This window comes from Anneissia japonica, unplaced genomic scaffold (genome assembly GCF_011630105.1).
Source record: "Anneissia japonica isolate Jap-2015-1 unplaced genomic scaffold, ASM1163010v1 scaffold4988_len2956909_cov206, whole genome shotgun sequence".
Lineage (NCBI taxonomy): Eukaryota > Metazoa > Echinodermata > Crinoidea > Comatulida > Comatulidae > Anneissia > Anneissia japonica.
In genome coordinates, this window is record NW_022696345.1 from 1,884,898 (window position 1) to 1,906,085 (window position 21,188).

A 21,188-nucleotide genomic window follows, 5' to 3' on the forward strand; every position below is an offset into this window, starting at 1 on the left:
AATAAACACAAATTGGATAACTATGATATAAATATTTTCCATATAAAAAATATATTAAATTTAAACATGCAAATAATATAAAGTAATGAATAATTAGTCTCATTTCAGATGGTTAATTTAAAGCCTAACATTAATATAGAACAATAGTATACTTTGGTCTGGATAATGTTTTCAAAATTCGTAGCACGTATCTCACAGTACTTCATATGTAATCTGAAATTGCTATAAAATACTTTGGCGACAACTTCCAATTAATCATGATAGAAAGAGAGCTATTTGAAATAAACAATTCCAAGAGAGAGCTACAAGGTTTGTGAACATAAGTCACCGTTTCTATTAGTTTTTAGTTAAATTTCACACCGGTCATGCTCCAGGGTCTCCGATGTACCGACGAAACTGTGTAATGGAAAGAATATCTCAAGCAATTATTGTGGAGAAACATCAACTAAATTGTAATACAGAACATTTACTGAATGCTGTGGGCTACGTCCCTGGAATAGAGACACATCTTTCTTGATTACCTTAGGTTATTACACAGCATCACCACGGCCCCCAGAGGATACCTGTGCTGGTACTGGGCTATCACTTACATTCTCAGTTCAGCGAAATGGATCATGGGTCGTGATAAATTGTGATATTAATTATGCATTTCTGTCAACTCAGACAATTTTGATTTGATTTATTGTTGAAAGAAACTACCGTAACATCACTATCTCGGATAACAAACGAGACAGATGTCACAAAACCTCATACAAATTTGTGAACATTTGCATTTTAGAACCGGTTATCTTTGAAAATATGTGAATTCATCATAAACAGATAAATGAAATATTGATTTGTTTATGGAAAAATAAAAGAAGTACTGACAATTTTTTATTCAACTGTTTTGTTCATATTAGTTCTCGACACAAGGATGTTTCACAACCAAATGCATAATTGTATTCGTCATTGAACTTGTATTGATTTCTTATATATTAAAGGAAATACGAAGAACAAAAAATTTAGTTAATTTATTATCTATCCTACTATTCAATAACAATATTATAAATATTAATAAACACAATAACATATATATAATATTGAAATAATAAATATTAATAAATAATAAGAAAAAATAATGATATATAAATTTATAAGTATGATGAGAATATTTTAATTCATTAAACAGCACTGTTAAAATTGTGAAAAAGAAACAACAAACTTGCAATAATGATGATTGTCTTAATTTTCACTACCAAAAAGGAACTACAAGTACAATATGTATGTTTTTGAACTTCAATCTATTTCAATTACGGTATTTGTTATACAGCCTCCTGCAATATTTGTATATTGCATAATAGCAATCATCACTGATCTATTTTGCCAGCAGCCACTTGCATTATATATTAATAATACAGCAACTTGTACCACGCCTTTTGCCAAGGAATAAAAAACGCAATAAATATAAATAAAAAGGTAATAATTGGTGATCAACAATGACACCAGAAATGAAAACAAAACAGAAAATTTGGACAGTTAAATGAGATCTACTTAGGAAACAAATGTTTCTTGAGAAGACGACGAAAACCAAGATAACAAGAAGCATGTTGTAACTCGATAGGAAGACTATTCCAAAGCCTAGGTGAAACAACTGAAAAGGCCCTATCACCAGCTTTCTTATTAGACCAAGGTATACAAAGGCAAAATGAACCAGATGAACAAAGATTATGGCAATGGCGATATTGTTGCCTAGAGACAAGTGTTCAGATGTAAGCAGGGGTACTGTTTTGGCAATTAATTGAAGAAAATGTGATGAAAAGTGTACGAAGTGGACTAGCAGTATGAAATTTATGGAGGTGAAAGATGAAACGTGCACACCTATTCTGTAGCTTTTTGGAGTCTACGAATATCTCCTTGAGAAATGCTATTATTTAAATAGAGCGTTACAGTAGTCAATCCTGGAAAGAAGAAGAGTGCGGACAACGTTATGACAGGTAAATCAATGTACTTTTGCACATAGTACAGACCATGAAGTTGTCTATATACTGCAAAGGATGATACTATATGCACTGTTTTATTATTGTATATTATGCACTTCATTTCATATTGCATAGTATTAGTACCAACTTACAGTATTAGCACATAATATAGTAGCAAATTTTAAATATTAGTATTTTCTGAAAAAAGCCATGTTCACTAATTGAATATTACATAATTGTATAGTAGCCACCCGCACTATTTGTATGCTGCACACTAGTCATGTGTATTGTCCCTTTTTGCATAAGTGGTTATTAGCCACTTGTACTATATGCATATCATACAGTAGTCAACAGTGCTATATCCATATCCAATTAGTAACATTTGTATCACTTACCCTGTATTCATATTCTTTTCCTGCCTTCAAAGAATCAATAGTTGTCTCTTGAAATTCTCTGTTGATTGGACTCTGTGTGTGATACTTGCTCTTCTCAATTGTTTCAGAGCTCTCTCGGTAGCACACCTCATAATCCAGTATCTTACCGTTGGGAAATTCTGGCAAATCCCAACGCAAGACTACACTAGTTTGGGAAACCTGCTTGATTTCAAAATTCCTCACTGCTGATGGTACTATATTTTAAAAATTAGCAAGAAAAATCAATAAAATTAAATAATGTACCAGCAATTACTTAGATTTAAAAACATTATCTATTTAAATCTTTTTAACAACAAAAGTATTGTATAAAAATGCAAACATATTCATATTTTATATAATATATTGTACATACAGAATTTCCTACAGCTGTCTCTTATACACATCTAGATGTGTATAAGAGACAGCAATTATTAGTAAGTGACCAGTGCACTTACGCATGGCTGAATGACCTACGCAATGGAGAGTGTCTAAGCGTCCATTAAACATGTTACTTATAAATGTACATTAATGGACACAGTAGATAAATGGGGAATTACAATTATGATTGGCTAAATTGATAATGGACAAGTTGTTGATAAATTAACAAATTGATTACAAATTTGACAATACATTATTTATATGAAGAGATGGACAGATTATGCTGGATTGTAATTTTCATAATATAGACATGTGGATTAATAGATTTTATAATTTATTAAATTTACAACTTGATTAGTGGTTAAGTGATTGATTGCTGAGTATGAAGAATTAAATGAATGGAGATAGTATTTAAGCATCTATCACTTCTAGAGACCCCTTTGAGTTGGCTTAAGGATACCCACATAAAATATACACACAAATAAAAACACAAGATTAACCAGGAATTTATAAAAATTTCAAACTTAAATATCTGCAACTGTAAAATACAACTCCACTCTTGCGCAATCTCATTAAGAGGTCTTGGATTGATCAAATCAGCGATCCTAAAAATGAGCAGCACCCCAAGATCCATAATGGGTTCAATTATTGCAAGAGTTATGTGATTCTCATCAAATATTAACAGGCCTTTCAAATTTAAATTAATTTTTTAATTAAAAAAAATATAATTATAAATATATGTATAAGTATATTGTAAATTATATTTCTGATGTTAATTTTTTTGAAATAGAACTTTCTAATCAAAAGATATACCATACCAGAGGAGAAAGTGGACGCATTGGTGGCGGCATAGCTATCGGAATCCTTACTGTACTTAGAGACAGCATTTTGTGAATAGATGTAGAATGTATACTGGGTGTAAGAGGCTAATCGGCTCACGTTAACCTCATTTGAAATCAGGTCTGAATAGCTAGGAGAGAAGTGGACATCATTTGGACACTTCGGACAATTAATCCAATACTTGATGTCAGATCTGCCACCGGTATCTGCTGGCCGTTCCCAGGATAGCGTGATCACAGAGGTCTCTCTATTGACTTTGGCCTGAAGATTCTTCGGAGGGCCTGGAGGGGCTGGGAGTTTAAAAATATAATTTGAAAAATATCCTTATGTTGCACAAGACTTGATCAGGCTTTGTAAATTCAAAGATTATTGAGGTCCTACAAATTTTTGAATAAAAGTATACTTAAGTTTACTGCAGAAACTTTCAGTTAAATACTGTTTCCAAGTGGTTATACATATATAGATATACATTAAATCTTTGAAAAGAAAAGGTTCCAAAATCTTAAAAGAATAAGTCAATTCATATTCTTTGCAAATACTTTCTATTGTTTTTCTTAAAGCACATGAATGCCTTTGGCAGAAGCACTACGCATGCAAAAATAAGATAAATACGGGCATGTCAAATTTATAAAGATAAGATGACGTAGGAAGAAACACACATTACTGGATTAGTTCAACAACCAATGCAGTGTTAATTTTTCTTCTGTGACATTTCAGAAATGGGGACCTATCAAAAGACATTTACCCTGATTGTGACTGTCAAAGGGCAATTCATCACATTGTAGTGGACGTTGTCAAATTATTTCGTTTTGGGTAACACACAGATGTAGCTGAACCCAATGGATTGGAAAATTTAAAAAAAAAAAACACTATTGAAAGACACATTGAATATTTCTCCTCCCCACCACCAAAAAAAATATATATATATATATATATTTGTCCATTCACATAAGAAAATAATAATTGTGACAATAGCAACAAATGAGAACAACATTTTTGTGATAATAACAATCGTAAATAAATAGTATACAAAGAAGGAAAATATGATAATGTATTTTTTATATTATTTGTTTTGTTCTCACAAATTTGTAATGTTTTCGAACTAAGTGATGGTACAGTATCTTTCTAAGAAAAAAAGACCTAAATTTATCTCATACGCCATAGAATTCTGTCTATTACTTTTATGAATATATCAATGCCAATACGAGCAAGTTGTTTTCAAGGAGCTATCATGATTAATACTATCATTGCTGCAAGGTCGTCGTGCAGACGAATAACGTGCATACAAGGTCATCGAATAAACGAGCTCACTTCAAAGTCAATTATTTATCTAAGTTCTCAATCCCAGAATTCTCAGTGTTGATTTCTCCAGAAAACGTTATGCGTAAAAAAAAACATGCTGAATATTTTTTTGATGGCGCATTATAGGCTTCATTATGAACCGTGTCTAGATACTATACATTAGCTACATGTAATTTACAGCACAAATATGATCAAACCTCAAGGAAAATGTGCCTCAGGCCGATTTTAAATAATTAGTGAATCCATTAGACCACTGGCAAAAATATCAAGTGTAATATTTTTAGAACCCTTGGCTCATATAAGACTGACAAGTCAGTGACTCTTTTAAAGTAAGAGTAAAGAGTGGATGTTTGATGACTCCTATAATTTGCACTAGACACATAAATTAAATAAGAAATTACTGTTGAAGGGAATTATAGAATAGAATGAGGTTTGTTTCTTAAACTGTAGAGTGTGCCCAGGTTCAACCATCATTTGCTATAATAAGTTGTACTTATCGTATCATCTTGAAGGTTATTTTCTATCATGAATATTTATGCTGAATAAAGGTGTGTTATTCCCATTTAAAAAAAGTAAACATAATAACATACATGTAATACAATTATGAACTACATACGACCAAATTTAATTTCATCATAGATTTAATAAATTAATTATTTAATTTCCATTATTTTATATTATTTTACTTGCATGTACAGTAGAGAAAATTAACATTTATACAAATTTAATTGAATAATTTAAAAGTTAAACCCTATGCTGTCTTGTTTGTATTTTATTTTACTTTTATATTCTGATGTATGTCTTAAAGCTTGTTTTCCCCTAGGCGAATTTATTCGAGCGAATCGAAGGCGTCTGTTCGGTTCCTGAGCTCTGATTGGTTGCGCACTTTTTTTGCTACGCAAGAAGAAGAAATGGTTTGAACTACCGATTTCGCTGAAGCGAAAACTCCTATAGAAATGTGAATGCGCACAAACCAATGCTTTCGACTTGCGCAAATAAATTTGCAACAGGCTTTACATTAAGTATAGTTAAGGGGGAGGCTAATTATTAACCACGGGTCATGACGACTATGTAGCTATCAGGCTTCCACAGGCTGTATACCAAATTTTCATAAATACATTTTTTAAAATAGATGTAACTGTAACTTACATAAATTTGAGGCAGAACGTAAACAGCAATTATTACAACTGAAACAAAAATCCTATATAGCAATATAATACAGTCATATTGTAACACTATAGATATACTTTCTCATCAACTTGAAAAATGACTGAAATCCCAAACCCGCCTGTCAGGAAGCCAGTATAATGTTATGATCATTGGTGATCTTGGGCTATCTGATTGCCTAACATGCTTTGTATGAGAATTAAAACTGAATTTGAAATTTCAAATCAACGGATTGTACAATAATTCTATCTTAAATATTATGCCAATATTAAAATAATTGATGATTTCTTAAACATAAAAATAACGTCTTTCTATCAAATAAATTATATTTATTATATTAAAACAAATCAACAATATATTTTCAAAATAATAAAGTGAAAATAGCGATCAAATGTGTAGAACTTCAAATAATAAGATCAAAATAACAAAAAAGAATTGTAAAATCAAGGACAATTATGAGGCCCCAGTCAACGATTCAAGATTTATTTATTGTTCAAACACAAGTAATAATATAAACATGGTTTGAAACTTTAGAGGAAAGACAGAAAATAAATAATGAAAAATCTTGTTTGCATATTTTAACCTTCAAATCATACCTGTGCAGGCTTTTGATGGTCTGTCTGTCTCAGTTCTAAAGTACCCAGCGATGCAAGTACAAGACAGGGTTCTGTTATGGTCTGCGTGGCTCTTAGCTGGGCACGGCGAACACTGTCCATTTCCGACCTCAAATTTGTAAGTACCAATAGGACAGACTGCAATAAGAAATAATTAATATTTATTTAAGAAATTATAATTAAAAGTTTTCATTAATGCATAAGAAAATATATTAATGAATATCGCATTATACAGCTGACATGTATTGTCAATTAGTCTAAATTATATTTACCATCAATATAAAATAGCATCAATAAAGATGAAAATATACACATTAGTATGAGATATTATACAATAATGACAAAAACCCACAAAATTTAACATATAATTCAAGTATGTATACAATAGTATATAAGATTTGCAAATAAATATGTAACTTTCATTAAAGCAGTATCCAAGTATGTAACTCTTATAAAATGAATCAACAATTTGAATATTTTCCAAAAATTAATTAACTTTGAGTTTAATGCTAGCTACAAGTAAGTAAATGAGACTCAAGTTCAGAATAGGTATTTAATTTAATAGATAAATTGATATTAGTATTTAAATACCAACATTCATGAATAAGTATTGCACCATAGAGACTCCATTGTACATGTATTGAATAAAGAGCAAGAAATCTAGAACACTATTTGTAAATGAAAAAGAATGAGTATGCTTCCCTCTATAGTTCTACACAGGGCGAAAGTTTCTAGAATGATTGATTATTAAATTGTTTCTCACATGTAGCTCCTTTATGCACTAATGATCTATGGTAGCTCAATAAAGGGTACCTCCTCTATATAGCTTTTGATTCAAGGTGAAAATTGTTATCTACAATAATTGACTTAAGAATGTTTCTCACCTTCAACAAAACAATTAAGCTAACACAATGTAGGAGAATTACACTTGATTAACTTGGTTTTACTACAGTTAACTAATGTGTAAATGCCATAGCACAATACAACTCCCTACAAACAAAATGGGTATGCCCTTGGAGGACAACTTGAAATATCTTGAAGGTCCTTCAAAGTCTAAAAACTAATGTGCAGCTGATGTTGCCAATAACTTTTTAGTTTTTAGGCAAGGGGATGGGTATAAAAATGGGTCATAAGACAAGTCTGCACACCAAAACACAATTTTTCATGATTCTTCATTTTCAAAAACCTAGTTAGACCTACTACACATAATCGCAGAGGTATAAAATATGCCCATGATATAACATCAGTAGATAAAAAATGTGGATACTGAACACAACATAACATTGTTTTTTTGATTTGGTAACAACAATAAAACATTGAGTGTAGGTACTTTGCATTTGCTAGTGATTGCATTATTACAATGATGAATAGTCGATTTTGTCAGCAGTGACAACTTCTGCACTTAAAATGCAGAATACATTAATTAGTGCAACATTACCATTTTATGTATATCCGCATTGCTTATCAATCTGCTTGAAGAGCCTTCTTCAATAATAGTCCGTACTTTTATTACGATTACTTTGCATATTAACCCAAAACACTCCCACCATTAACTCATGAACCACCATGTGTACTATTACTGTATCGGCTCAAACCCAAAGGCTTAAATACATACAAAATTTATTGGATCTCAGCAAGAGAAAGACATAAATGCTATCCCTTTAGTCTGGATAAAAATAAGTGAAGTAAACCACAAAGACGGCTTACCTTGTAATCAATTAAATAAGCCATTATCTATAACGCTGATAGATTTTATCACAATAGTTCAGTCACCCAGAATCTGCTACCAATTTCATATACATTAAGAATACTACACAATACAACTTACTGATTCCAATCTCTCTCGAATATTAGTAACATATAGGCCTACAATGCTGTGTGCTATACTTATATTAAATCTGCTTCTACATACAATTATGATGCAGAAAAACTTGATAAACCAAGATGGTTCCCCTTTCCTCTTGATTTATCCTATTATATTTTGTGTTTTTAATGAAATTTAAATGGGTTTATATGGATTTTAATGTTTTTTGAATTTTTTTTTACAAAAGTGTAAATATTACACACAATTTGGGCCTTGGCTACTGAATGATCAGATGATGATAAATGGAGTGATAAACCACAGTGCAAAATTTACAATACTAAAATACTAATGAAAGAATGTCATACTAAAAATCACAAGTATAAGCAAGATAGACATCTGAAGGTTTATGCCTTTAGGATGATTTAAAAAAGAATGGCTGAAGGATGGAACAGGTTAAAACAGATCATTTGGGAATAATAGCAAACTGGTTTAAAAATAATTCAAACACCAGCAAAGCATTTTCTATAAAATTTCACAATAAAATTCATGGGAAGTTAATATATGAGCAGTGTCCAGGTACTAATTAAATCCTGTATGAGGAGCAATTTTAGATCAAGGTTGGTAAAGAATATGTTTTATGCCAGATGGCCACATATACGCTATGCTTGACATAAATTAGGCGAGACAAAAAAAATATGCCTGATAAAGCATTCATCCATCTGATTACTAAATTTTTTACCCATACAAATGGATCTCCTTTGAGTGACTATCATTTTAACCATAACACACCTACATTTTTGTTTATATTCTTTCACCCTTCGCACATTCTCAAACCAACTTCCTAATGACGGAAACAAAATTATATTTTTTCCTGGCCTATACCCACACCTAGCAAATTTTCTTTTAAAAAAAAAAGCGTTGTTAAACAAATTATATAAAAAAAGGTTTTTTCTTAACTTTTTTTTATCATGCCTTTAGGGTAATCCAACAGAGCTAGTATGAAGGATGGAACGTCCAGCTAACAGATTATATAGGATTGGTAGTATTATGGATTACCAATATCCTATGATATTGATGAAGTAGGTTTCATGATGTAATTCCACCCCAATATTCATGACTTAATGTAAAGCCACATTTAACATGAAGCATTGCAAATTAATTTATCGAACTAAGAGACGTTGTATAAACCAGCTATGAGGCCTAAATAAAGGTAGTGAGCTTATAGAAAACATATTCAAAACAGACCAGAATCGAGCTTCTTAGCACTGCAATCATTGGGCCAGAAAGCTGGAAATGATACAAAAATGTTCTAAACTGACTGAAAAGAAAGAAAAACAAACTCATTACCAGGCCTTTTTTATCTTAAGAAATCTAGTGAAATTGTTCCAAAATCCATTCAATGCACACTTTTCAAAACTATTACTGCCCCAGTATTGTAATGTTGTCTGGGGAAGGTGTAATAGTACTTAAGTAAAAAGCTACAGGTTTTACAAAATAGAGCTGCCAAAATTATTACAAAGATGTCCAGTTATGATTCAAGCTCTGCAGCTCTCAAAAAATTAAACTGGAACAGGCTTGATACAAACCAGTTTCACAACGAAACTATTACATTGTACAAGATTATGAATACTATAAGCCCACAATATCTTATTAACACATTCAGTTCTAAAGAAAACCCACATAATACCAGATCTAAAGACAAACTTTATCTATGCAAACCTCGAACTGAATACAAAAAGAAAAATTTCACCTATCATGGATCAAAATTATGGAATTCATTATCAGAAAAAACAAAAAATGCTAAAGATTTAAAGAGTTTTAAAAATATTGTGTCAAACCTGACCAGTTTTTGAAACTGCAGATTTTATTATTTCAAATTTGAAATTGTTTAAAAGTAGTTTTTAGTTCCTAATTTTTACAGTTGGTAGGTTTTTACTTTTCCATGTTTGTTTTCCCTTTCTTTTATCATATCAGTAGTTTAAGAACAAGGCCTCTTGGAAGACCAACCTTTGTAAAAAGATTAAAATGAGTATCCGTGGATAAATAAAGTTATTATTATTATTAAATATGACAATTAATTCTATTTAATATACCATTACTAAAATGTTATTACTATATTTGATTTTTGTTTTTTATTTTTTATATTTGAATGCATTTTTATATGCAAGGTTTTAAATGTTATCGAGCATTCAATTTCTTCAATTGGTAATAATAAAATTATTCTGATTCTGATGTAATTATCAAGTTTCGCTGAAAAAGAAAATAAAATAATGGGCATATTATGTTTCGAACCAAAGACATGCAGTTTCTGATGATGTTAAAACTGTGATGTATTGCTGACATGTCATTACTTATACCTATTAGTTTAACATATAAATTATGAATCTTCTATCAAATACAAAATCTAATGTTGAAATAAATGGCTTTATTTGTATTACTGGGGACAAATTTGCCTACTCATTAAATCTATGAGAAATGACTTCAGATTATCATAGGAATTTCTTATGCTTGCCAGATGGCCACATTCATGGATATCATATAAATGAGGCAGTGATTTTCATTATATGGAAATATGATGGTATCCTTTCAGCATTTATTAGTTTTATCATGCCATAAAAATGTAATGAATATTTTTACTGTCGTTATCACTGCATTGAAAATTTTGGAGTTATATACAAAGCATGGGGCTGTGAAATTTCGACATCATCATTATCAATTGAATTTTTATCACATTGTCAGCATTCCTATAGATGTTTCATGTTGAATGTATGACAACACTCATTATTTTTCTATTAGAAACTAAAAATAATTATTTTTATCATATTAATCAGCTGCAGCCCATTATTATTATCAGTTTGATAAATATGGTATAAAATGATGATTCTTGTTTCACATTTTTCTTGTGATGTTTGTGATTCTTGTTCTCTTCAGTTGTTGTATTTTTTAGACACTGTGCCTTGAGTACCTATTTTGGTGGAGATGTTTGTGATATAAAATTCGCTATTATTATTAACTATATTTTCACGAAATTAAAATACAGGCATTAGTGTTAGTGTTAAGGTTTTAAATTTCAATATTAACAACAATAATCACTCTCATATCAATATATCATCATTATATAAAATCATTATCAATTCATATTCGTCTCCTTTTCTTTGCAGTCGATGATGACACCACTACTATTGTCACCATCAGCATCATCATCATCATCATCATCATCATCATCATCATCATCATCATGTCATCATCAACAAGACTTTATATGCCTAATCATAATTAGGAAATGATCAAGACAAATATCTCTACATTGACCACATATTACTTACAAACTACCTCAGGCAAATAAGTTGAAAATTGACAACTGAACATTTAATTACCAGCTCCTATTACATTTAACGATGCTAACTAACCCAGTAATTGATGCAGTAACTTCTATCTCTTGACTGTGTAAAATGACTACAGTATGATGTGTATACCTACAACTATACCTCAATGCTACAACCTATACCTGATTCACATGTGACATAATGTTACTTGGGATGCATGTCAGGAAAATGTTTACAAGCCCTACCCCCGCTACATTGCACCCAAATGATGCATCTTTCTAAGATTAGCATGCAATAAATATCCATGTAAAGAGAAAAAGACATTGCTGAGGCCTGCAACACTCTCAGTTATTTAACATTGATTTATCTTTGTATATTTCCTCACGAACTCGTGGAAGAACACCTTTAGTGAACAAGCTTTTATGTTACAATTTATATCATAAATAAATAAAGATTTTGAAAAAAATATCTATATGCATGCTCATGGGACGCATCTTTTATTCTGTTGCGTGTATAATCGCTGTCTGCATATCAGCGTTTTTTTTTTTTAGTTGAGTTTGCTCTTGTGAAGACAATGGTGATTTTGGTAGGAGTAACTTGGGAATAGTTAACCTGGTCACATGTAAAATGTTGTGTGAATCAGATATAACCAAGGATAAATCTTTCTAGCTTTTTAACATGTAAATAAGTATGAAATAGACTTAGCCAGATTATTATTAATTCATGGAAGGAAATGTAAGGGATCATACCCATGATGTAAAACATCAAAAACTGAATACCATCTGACGATATGAAAAGATAGTTAAGTTCCATTTTAAATGAAACATCAACTAGCCTAATAAAAAAATAATAGATCATAAACTAGCTTTATGATATTTTCTATCTCTGACCCTTTCACATTTGACCTATTTTTTCAGTCCACTCACAAAGTGATAACGAGACATCTACAGCAAAAAAAAAGCAAAACAAAACAAAAAAACGTCAAAATGGGATTTTTAATGTCATAATATGATAAAATTATGACATTAAAATGGCATTCCTTGTCATTCAGGTACTCTAGGGTTTACAAAGCATAATTAATTTTAACAACCATTTAATGGGCATTGTCGGCAAACACAAAGTAACATCTATGCAAGGCTGTCCATAAAATGGAGAAGGAATTACAGGATATTCTAAAATTTGAGCAATGTCATTAAACTGTCAGATAAATTACTTACAACAATTATTTTCATAATTCATATTCCTTAATGAATTGTTTTATTTTTACATTAAAAATTTAGACCCTATATGGCATGAATAACAAACCAGTTGTCATGGCTTCAAGATATGTACATATATATATACATTATATGTATATATAGACCGACCAATTTATTATCAATGTTTATTAAGCATAAAAGCTATGTATAACCATAATAATTTTTAAAATGCTTTTTCTCTGGAAAGCATTTAATTTTGTGAATACTTTTATATATATTCTACTTGAAATATTTTCTAGAGTAGAGAATCTAGCAATAAATGCAGGAATGAAACACACTATGTTTACAAATGTATGTAGTTGAAATTTGCCTTCTATTAAATTAAAAGCAAATCAAGAACATTCCTATGACTAGACAGTGTCAAAGAAAATCAGATTCTCTATCTTATTGAAAAAATCCAAACAAAGAAGTTTGAGAAAACATAATAAATTAACAGTGAGTCTAAACAAAGGGTTCTTCAAACTTATCAATATTATTGTTTAGCAGAATTCCTTTTGTCATCTGTAAAAATACACCCTGATAAAGAGTTACAGACTACTTAACCTAGTAAAATTGCCCTCTTCACTGTTAAACAATGGACACTGTCCTCTCCCTCTCTCATGAGTAAGATGTCTATGGTCACTGGGTTAACAACAAAAGCAGTAAGTCACCAGGAACACAGTAGCTTGGTCAACTCTCAAACTTGCTTCTATCTGATTGGTCATTGCTTAGATTAAATTGGATTTCATTGGTCACTTCATTGATTTTAATTCCTAACAAAGTTCATGACTGGCAGCTCTTTGATAGGTTTTTTATCTCCTGTGTCTATGTAGCTAGAGAATTAACTGCAATTTATACAATTAAGGCCTAAGATAATTATCTGATATATTTTACAAGTTATTTCAGGTACTATAGAAACACTTATGGATCATTTCTTTGAATTATCCTGTACCTTGTTTTTACTCTTATCTCACTGGTCAAAAAACATAAATAATTTTCAACTGTAAGTTTAATAATGACTAAAGTTTTCATCACTTTAAATAAGGAAGATGATTGGTCAACTAATGGTAGCCATATGGTGACCTGTGATACTGACCAATCAATTATCCTGTATTATTTAGTCAACAAAAATAACCAAGATCAAGATTCCTTAAATAATTTCCAATGAAAACAACAGCTTTCATTTTGCTTAGTCCCCAATGTCCCATCACAAACAGAAAATTTATATTTCATCCAGTAAAAGATGAGAGGGGTTTTCAATCACTGCCTGCGCATTGTTGGAAAGGGTCGCCAAGGGAATTAGACAGGATTTAAGTATGCAAGAGAAAATCCCATACAGGAGTCATGTGGCATCAAAGAAAGAGAATGTTGTAAAATTCCATAATTACAGTCTTAACCATTCACATTAACAGAAAGTGTTTTTTCTGTGATAGCATTACTTGGTTAAATGCAAGCTATTAGAGTTGCCGAGGAGATCGATCGTGACAGTAAAAGTTCAATATATAGGGATTAACTTTTCTAGCTGGTATACAATCTTAGTTAATCTCAATTGAGAGAGAAAGCAGAATTCAAAAAGAATATTAATCTGAGATGAAACATTGAAAGTAATGCTGGAGACAGTAAGAATGCATCAGAATACAGATGATTATATAAATGCATAAAACTGTCAAAAACAACTTTCACAAAAATGTGAACATTAAATTGCAAGAATGAAGAGAATGAAACTGAGATAAATGTACAACATTTGCAAGTATCCATGACATTGCTAGAATCTGAGACAACTATTTATATAGTTGTCTTGGATAGAATGCACACAATTTATACCATTAAAATGAGATACTACAATCTTATAATTTCAAAAGAAAAATGTACAATTTTAGAACAATTTCAATACACTCTCATTTTAATGAGCTTTTTAACTTGTTACTCGTTACTACTATAGCGCTTATTCCTTGCGGTTACAAAGCGCTAACTACCGTCCACTGTGATCAATATTTCCCTCAAGTACAACCCAAGCAAAACCAACAGAGCATGCTTTTTATGAATCAAAGACCAAGTTTTAAGTACTAAAGACCTCTTATTATATTGGCAATTTCATGATGTTAACTAATGACCCCTTTTAGCAATCTTGTGAGGCTAACTGACAATTCCTTATACTGGCATTCTTATGAGGTAACTTATGGTCCCCTATACTTGCATTAATTCTCATGAGACTTACTGATGGTCCCTTACAGTTGAATTCTCATGAGGTTTACTGATGACCTTTGCACTGACATTAAAATTGGGGTTTACTGATGATCCCTTACACTAGCAATCTCATGAGTTTTACTGACACTTCCATACATCAGCATTCTTACGAGGTTTACTGATGGTCTTTGCATTTATTTTATTTGATACCATATTTCAAGAGGGTGACCCATCCAGCAATGCTGATCATTAGCATTGACATACTAATGGGGTTTACTAATGGTCCCTTAAGCCAGAACTCACTGTGACGCGATTCTATGTAGAATGCAACAACGCAACCAAATTTTTTTAATGACGATCCGTTCAGAATGCCACCGACAATTAGCAGACAGCGTCGCATCGTCTAGCGCTCAAAGAGAGAGGAGTTGGAGTCGTATGACGCAGTGAGCTTAAAGCCTGGTTTCCTGTCGACGTAAGAAGGCAGATTTACTTACGACTACGTCGTTTTATCGTAACAAAATGCGATTTGACAGGAAACCGATTGCGACTGGTGCGTTGTGAAATCGACGTAACGTAAGGTTAAATCGTCGCAAAGCAATGTTGGACCGGAAACCGTCGTATTGAATTTTCATGCGATACGTCGATTTTCCACGATTTGACAGGAAACCGCGATTCAGTGACTTATGCTTGAGTGATCACGCTTGCGTTGCCTTGTCTTACGTCTCTTACGAAAGTTGACTCCAAGTCAACTTTCGTAAGAGACGTACCGATAAGTTATTTGGCACTTTGAATTTACTTGCCTACAATAATTCTAGTGGTAAAGTAAACATCTTTAGCTAATCATCCTATGATTGTCTATTAGGAAGAATGTAGATTCACTGAAAGTCTACTAAACATGATTTTGACATGAATGTGAGAATAGAACTTTAATGTTTTAAGTGTCAGCTAATTACTGCTATACTAATCCTTTTCTAATCATTTAGCATTATAGTCATTATATTTTCTTGAATAATAAGGAGAAATTTAGCATCAATTTTATTTCTTTTGTTTCTACTACTACATAACAATACAACACTAAACAGATGCCATGAGGTTGCATTTCAACATTTCAAATAATAAAAATAATGAATTTGTCTAAGAAAAATTTGGAGTATTTTAGTTCAAATGGATAGCCTTGAGTATCAATTTGTTGAATTATCAGTGTCAGACATAAAAGAATGCATTTTATTTTTTGACAATTCAATGTACCTAAATTTATATATAATTCCCAAGAAATTAAACATATTTAGCCGGTAAGCAGTTAATAAAACTAAATCCACAAAGGTTGTTTCTTGTTCCCACAAGTTTTAAAATCTTAAGGGACCCAACTCCCCCCTCGTTGTAATAAATAATAGCACTCAATAGGGAACTGTCATAAGAATTTCTCACCATCTTCTCCTAGCCTGGCCTCCAACTAATACAGCAACATGTATTGGGGAAACTGTATCTACTGAGTATCAAGCAGGAATTCAAGTTTTACTGGGAGGCTGGGTGAATAAGTCCCCAGGGTCTCATAAACAATACCAACAAGCATGTTTCTTATAATGTCTCCTGATTTATTAACAGATCTAGTTCTCATGAGGCACAGCAAATAAAATAGTTGGGAAGTATTTCAGACATTTTAACACTTGTGAACCTCAATCAAAAACATCATTTCTGATGAAATGCTTAATAATTTTTTTACATTTGTCATATCAAGTTAAAAAAATAAAACAGACATGGAAAGTTGTCTCAAACTTTGAATTATCAACATCATACTTTAAAAAAGTACAACTGCCACATTACCAGTCATATTATCACGCTCATATTGATACAGCACACTCTCTAGTTGCATAGGCTAATTCTTTGGCATTTTCATGATTCATACAGTAATACATTCTCAAGAATATATAATTAATAATTTGTTGGTTAATCTGTATTCCGATCAGTGTCAAAATATTGGAAAAACAAGAGGATATAATTTATCCATGTCGTTAATCAACTCTTACCAATGATCTCATATGGGATGGGGAGGGGGGTGTCAGACATGAGACTGAGATTGTAATAATTTGTATAATGCATTAAAAATGAAAACTACAGTATATAGGCCCATAGTGTTATTTTTAATTTACATATTATATTTTATTTTATTGTTTAAATGTTTATTATTAGTCAAAGCAAGTGACATGCAATAACAGTTCAAATTCATTACAGTAGATTACAATTCGAAAAATTTACTAATTAGTGTAAAATTTGCCCTTTCAAGCTAGGATCATGTTTTACAACATAAAGATAAAATCCACCAAAGAAATAAATTGACATGTACTTTAACAAGTTTAGCAGCAATATGCATCTTTGACATCTTCAAATTGAAAAATAAATACTTTATATGACATGAATATTCATAGTGAAGCAATCAATATTAGCAAAAAAAAATCAAATTACAATACCTTTGAAATGTATGTGACTGGGAAAAAGGCAAGTATAAAAGGGACAAGAATATTTGAAAGCATTCTACATCAGCTGAAGATGAACATTTTGATAATGTACAGTAGGGCCAAGATCTTAATATTCCACACTGCGGAACACAAAGGCCTACTAATTAATTATCTGAAAGAACTTATCTTTAAAATTTTATCTTCTATAAATTTATTCTCTTATCAATTTGTGTGTATAATATTATAATAATAAATTATGTAATCGCTTTAATTGCTCAAGTATAATTAATATGTATTATTTTTCATTATTTAATTAATATTTTTATCTACTTTAGTTTAATTATTATAGGTTTATATACATTATATTAAATACAATTACCAACTCGAATACTGTAGTATTTTCTACTACTTATATTTTATTCCTAGTATAGCGAAATGTTCAAGCCTTTTATCAGTATAAATTTATGAATTCAAAGAACTGAACTTATCTATGGAAATCAATACAAATAGCATGAGAAGAATTATTTTTGACACAAATGCATGATATACAAGAAGGCTCTGCAAATTTTGTCTGAATGTTCAAGTATTAGTGAACACAACATCAAGCACATTTATTACAAGTGAGAGCAGATGCTTTTGAGGTTCAATAAACAAAGCTGAAAACCTAGACACCCGATTATGAGATATTTCAGAAGATTTAGCAAAACAGACACCTTGTAAAATTTCTGACAACAATCATTAAAGGATATTTCAATTTCCTTCGTAGACTTCGGAAGATAAAAAGAAAAGGTATGATAACACCTCTAAATCATGAGAAGATCTAATAGATTTACAAAGAACATATACGTTACATCATCAAAGTAGCTTTTTCATACAGATTTGGAAAGATATAAGAATATCCTATTGAATTGTTAATCTGAAAAATTGAGCATGTTGGAAGCCAGATTATTAGACGGTCTAAGGGCTTTTCAGACATGATACAAATTGCTGCCATCGTTTTAATGTGTTTCCATTTTTAGGTTTAGATAAAGAAAATTCTGAATTGATAAATTGAGGCAGAAATAGCATATTTGGAAGGAGATCATCAGATTTTCTATGACATGGAGGTTTTCTGGAGAGCTTACGAAATTAGACTTAGGTAGATAAAAATGATGCTATCAAAAACATTTTAAATATTATGTACATACATAATATATGTACATATTTAACTTTAAGATTAAATGGATCATACCAAATTTTCCAAGAACTAAACAGTAAATTGTAGATTATGGCAGTTATATCTGTAACATATTTTGGAATAAATTGCAATTGCACTAAAAAGCAAGAGTATCTTGAAATATACCGATTAACAATGAATAATAAACTGATAAATTTACTTATTCGCGACGTGCATAAACAAGCACAGATATTGGAGCCTGCGGGGCAAATAATTACTCATGTTCCAAAGCCAATTGATACCCTTTGGTTGTCCATTGCTTGCTGATACCAGTTTCCGGATCAAGTATGCTAGTTAAGTGCACATAAAATCCAGAAATTAAAATGAATAATTCATATCTTAAATAATCATCATCCTTGAATTATTCATGAGCTTATGAATATTCAACATAGACTAGCCATCGACATTTTAATGGATGTATTGTATCACAATATGCTACTTGACAGTTCAGGTAGATGCATGCAAGAGATACTAATGAATATTCATGAGCAATGTGTCAAAACTGGTTACCCCAGTTACCTATCAAATTCCATTCAGGATGGGGTTAAAGATATACAAATACTGTACTCAGCATATCATCATCACATAATTATGTTGATTTCAACAATTTCAACATTCCTTTTTGGTTAATGTTTTAATTATATTTATCAAATGATTATACTATTGAAATACAGTACAGTATTTCCAAATGTACCTGTACTTACCTTTACTCTTATTTTTTAAATGAAAATAATGAAAACATTTTTATTTCAATCTCATTTAAAAACAGAATCAAAATTTTTTTTCTCTTTTTTTAAACTACAATGATTATATTCACAAATTTTATCAAACAACTTAATAAAATGTTGAATCTATAATAATACAGACAATGATGATGAATGGTATGGCAAATATCCCTACTTAATTGACAGCGACAATGTTAGAAGTCGAAGGAACTCATTCAGGTACTTCATCTACATTTTCGCAATTATTCATATTTAATAGCAAGCATGCAGAGTAGGTCTTCTATAATCAGCCCCATGGAGGTTATTTGTTATCTTCAGAGCCCCTTACCTGCTGTTCTCCATGTACATTAACAGGCTTTGCAGCTGTCCTCAAGCAATCTACATAGCTCAACTACAAGGGTGGCAACACATAGTTATTTATCCTTCACAGAAGGACAGAATCAAATCTAATAATCTGCAAATATTTGGACAGCTAAATGATAGCTTATGTTGAAGCTTGCAGTACACCACTATGTAGTTCTGGCTCAATCGAAACGTCGAGACTTTCTCAACTACAACAGTTCTTTTCAGAACTACCTACGTGGTGTACCGCAAGCTTCAACATATATGTTATTACTTTGCCATGCAAACCTTCAAATTATAAATGATAGCTGATTTACATAGGTCTATACCTTTGATTTAAGAGGTAAATATTTATCATTATTTATCTTTTATACAATACTTTTCTGGGGAAATGTAAATTGATATAGCATGGTACTTAACAAACCAACTTATTTTAACATTTATTTCATTGATAATTTTAATAAAGGTCCGAATTAAAATATTATAGTTGTTTTAATTCATTTAAAAAGAATTTCATTCCATTTGGTGAATTATAATATAATACAAAATAAAATATACAATTTTATATTCATTATAATCGGATTAACAAGAAAAGGATAAGAATAAAAGATGACCGAACCACAAGAAATTATTCTTGGCCTGCAGAAAACGTTCTTTGATGAAATGATCATTCACTAGACGCCATTTTTCTTAGCCAGAGTAGAAATAACAGTACATTTTACTGTATCGTCTGTTTTGATGTGGACATTGTTGAGTAATAGTAGAGGATTATATTCTTACATAATATTATGACACACAAATTATAAGTCAATCATTCACTGCAATGTCTACAAGAAGATCAGTTAATTTGAAAATACAATAATAATGAATCATGTAAATCCAGATTTGAAAGATCCCCTCTTTAAATAGGATAAATACTGATTAATTATTGTATACAATACGGATTTAAAGCAACTTCACCATAATTTTATATCGGCTCGCATATAAATGCTTCATCCTCGTTCATCCTCGTACTAGGCTCACATATAAATGGTTCATCCTCGTACTAAATGAACTTGCTGCTCTGGGATTGGCAATCAAGACCTTAGTTCTGCTGGAATGTAGGTAAGAATGGCCCCGGAAAAAATGGCCCCAGAAAAAATGGCCCCGGAAAAAATGGCCCTGGAAAAAATGGCCCCGGTAAAAATGGCCCCATAAGACAGGTAGGTAAAAATGGCCCCAA

At 31.1% G+C, this 21,188-nt stretch overlaps 1 protein-coding gene across 2 annotated transcripts in view; it reads right to left on the reverse strand.

Annotated features, from left to right (window-relative positions):
* The window catches only part of LOC117101848 (ephrin type-A receptor 4-like), a 30,689-nt gene extending 16,994 nt beyond the window's left edge, over positions 1 to 13,695 (reverse strand). For both annotated transcript variants that reach the window (XM_033241959.1, XM_033241958.1), the window contains exons 1-4: positions 13,605 to 13,695; positions 6,655 to 6,810; positions 3,568 to 3,879; positions 2,354 to 2,586 (exon numbers count right to left, since the gene is read on the reverse strand). In XM_033241959.1, the coding sequence (XP_033097850.1) occupies positions 2,354 to 2,586; positions 3,568 to 3,879; positions 6,655 to 6,810; positions 13,605 to 13,662 (759 nt within the window). In that variant the 5' untranslated portion in view covers positions 13,663 to 13,695. The remainder of the gene's footprint in view (positions 1 to 2,353; positions 2,587 to 3,567; positions 3,880 to 6,654; positions 6,811 to 13,604) is intronic.
* Between the last annotated feature and the right edge of the window lie 7,493 nt (positions 13,696 to 21,188).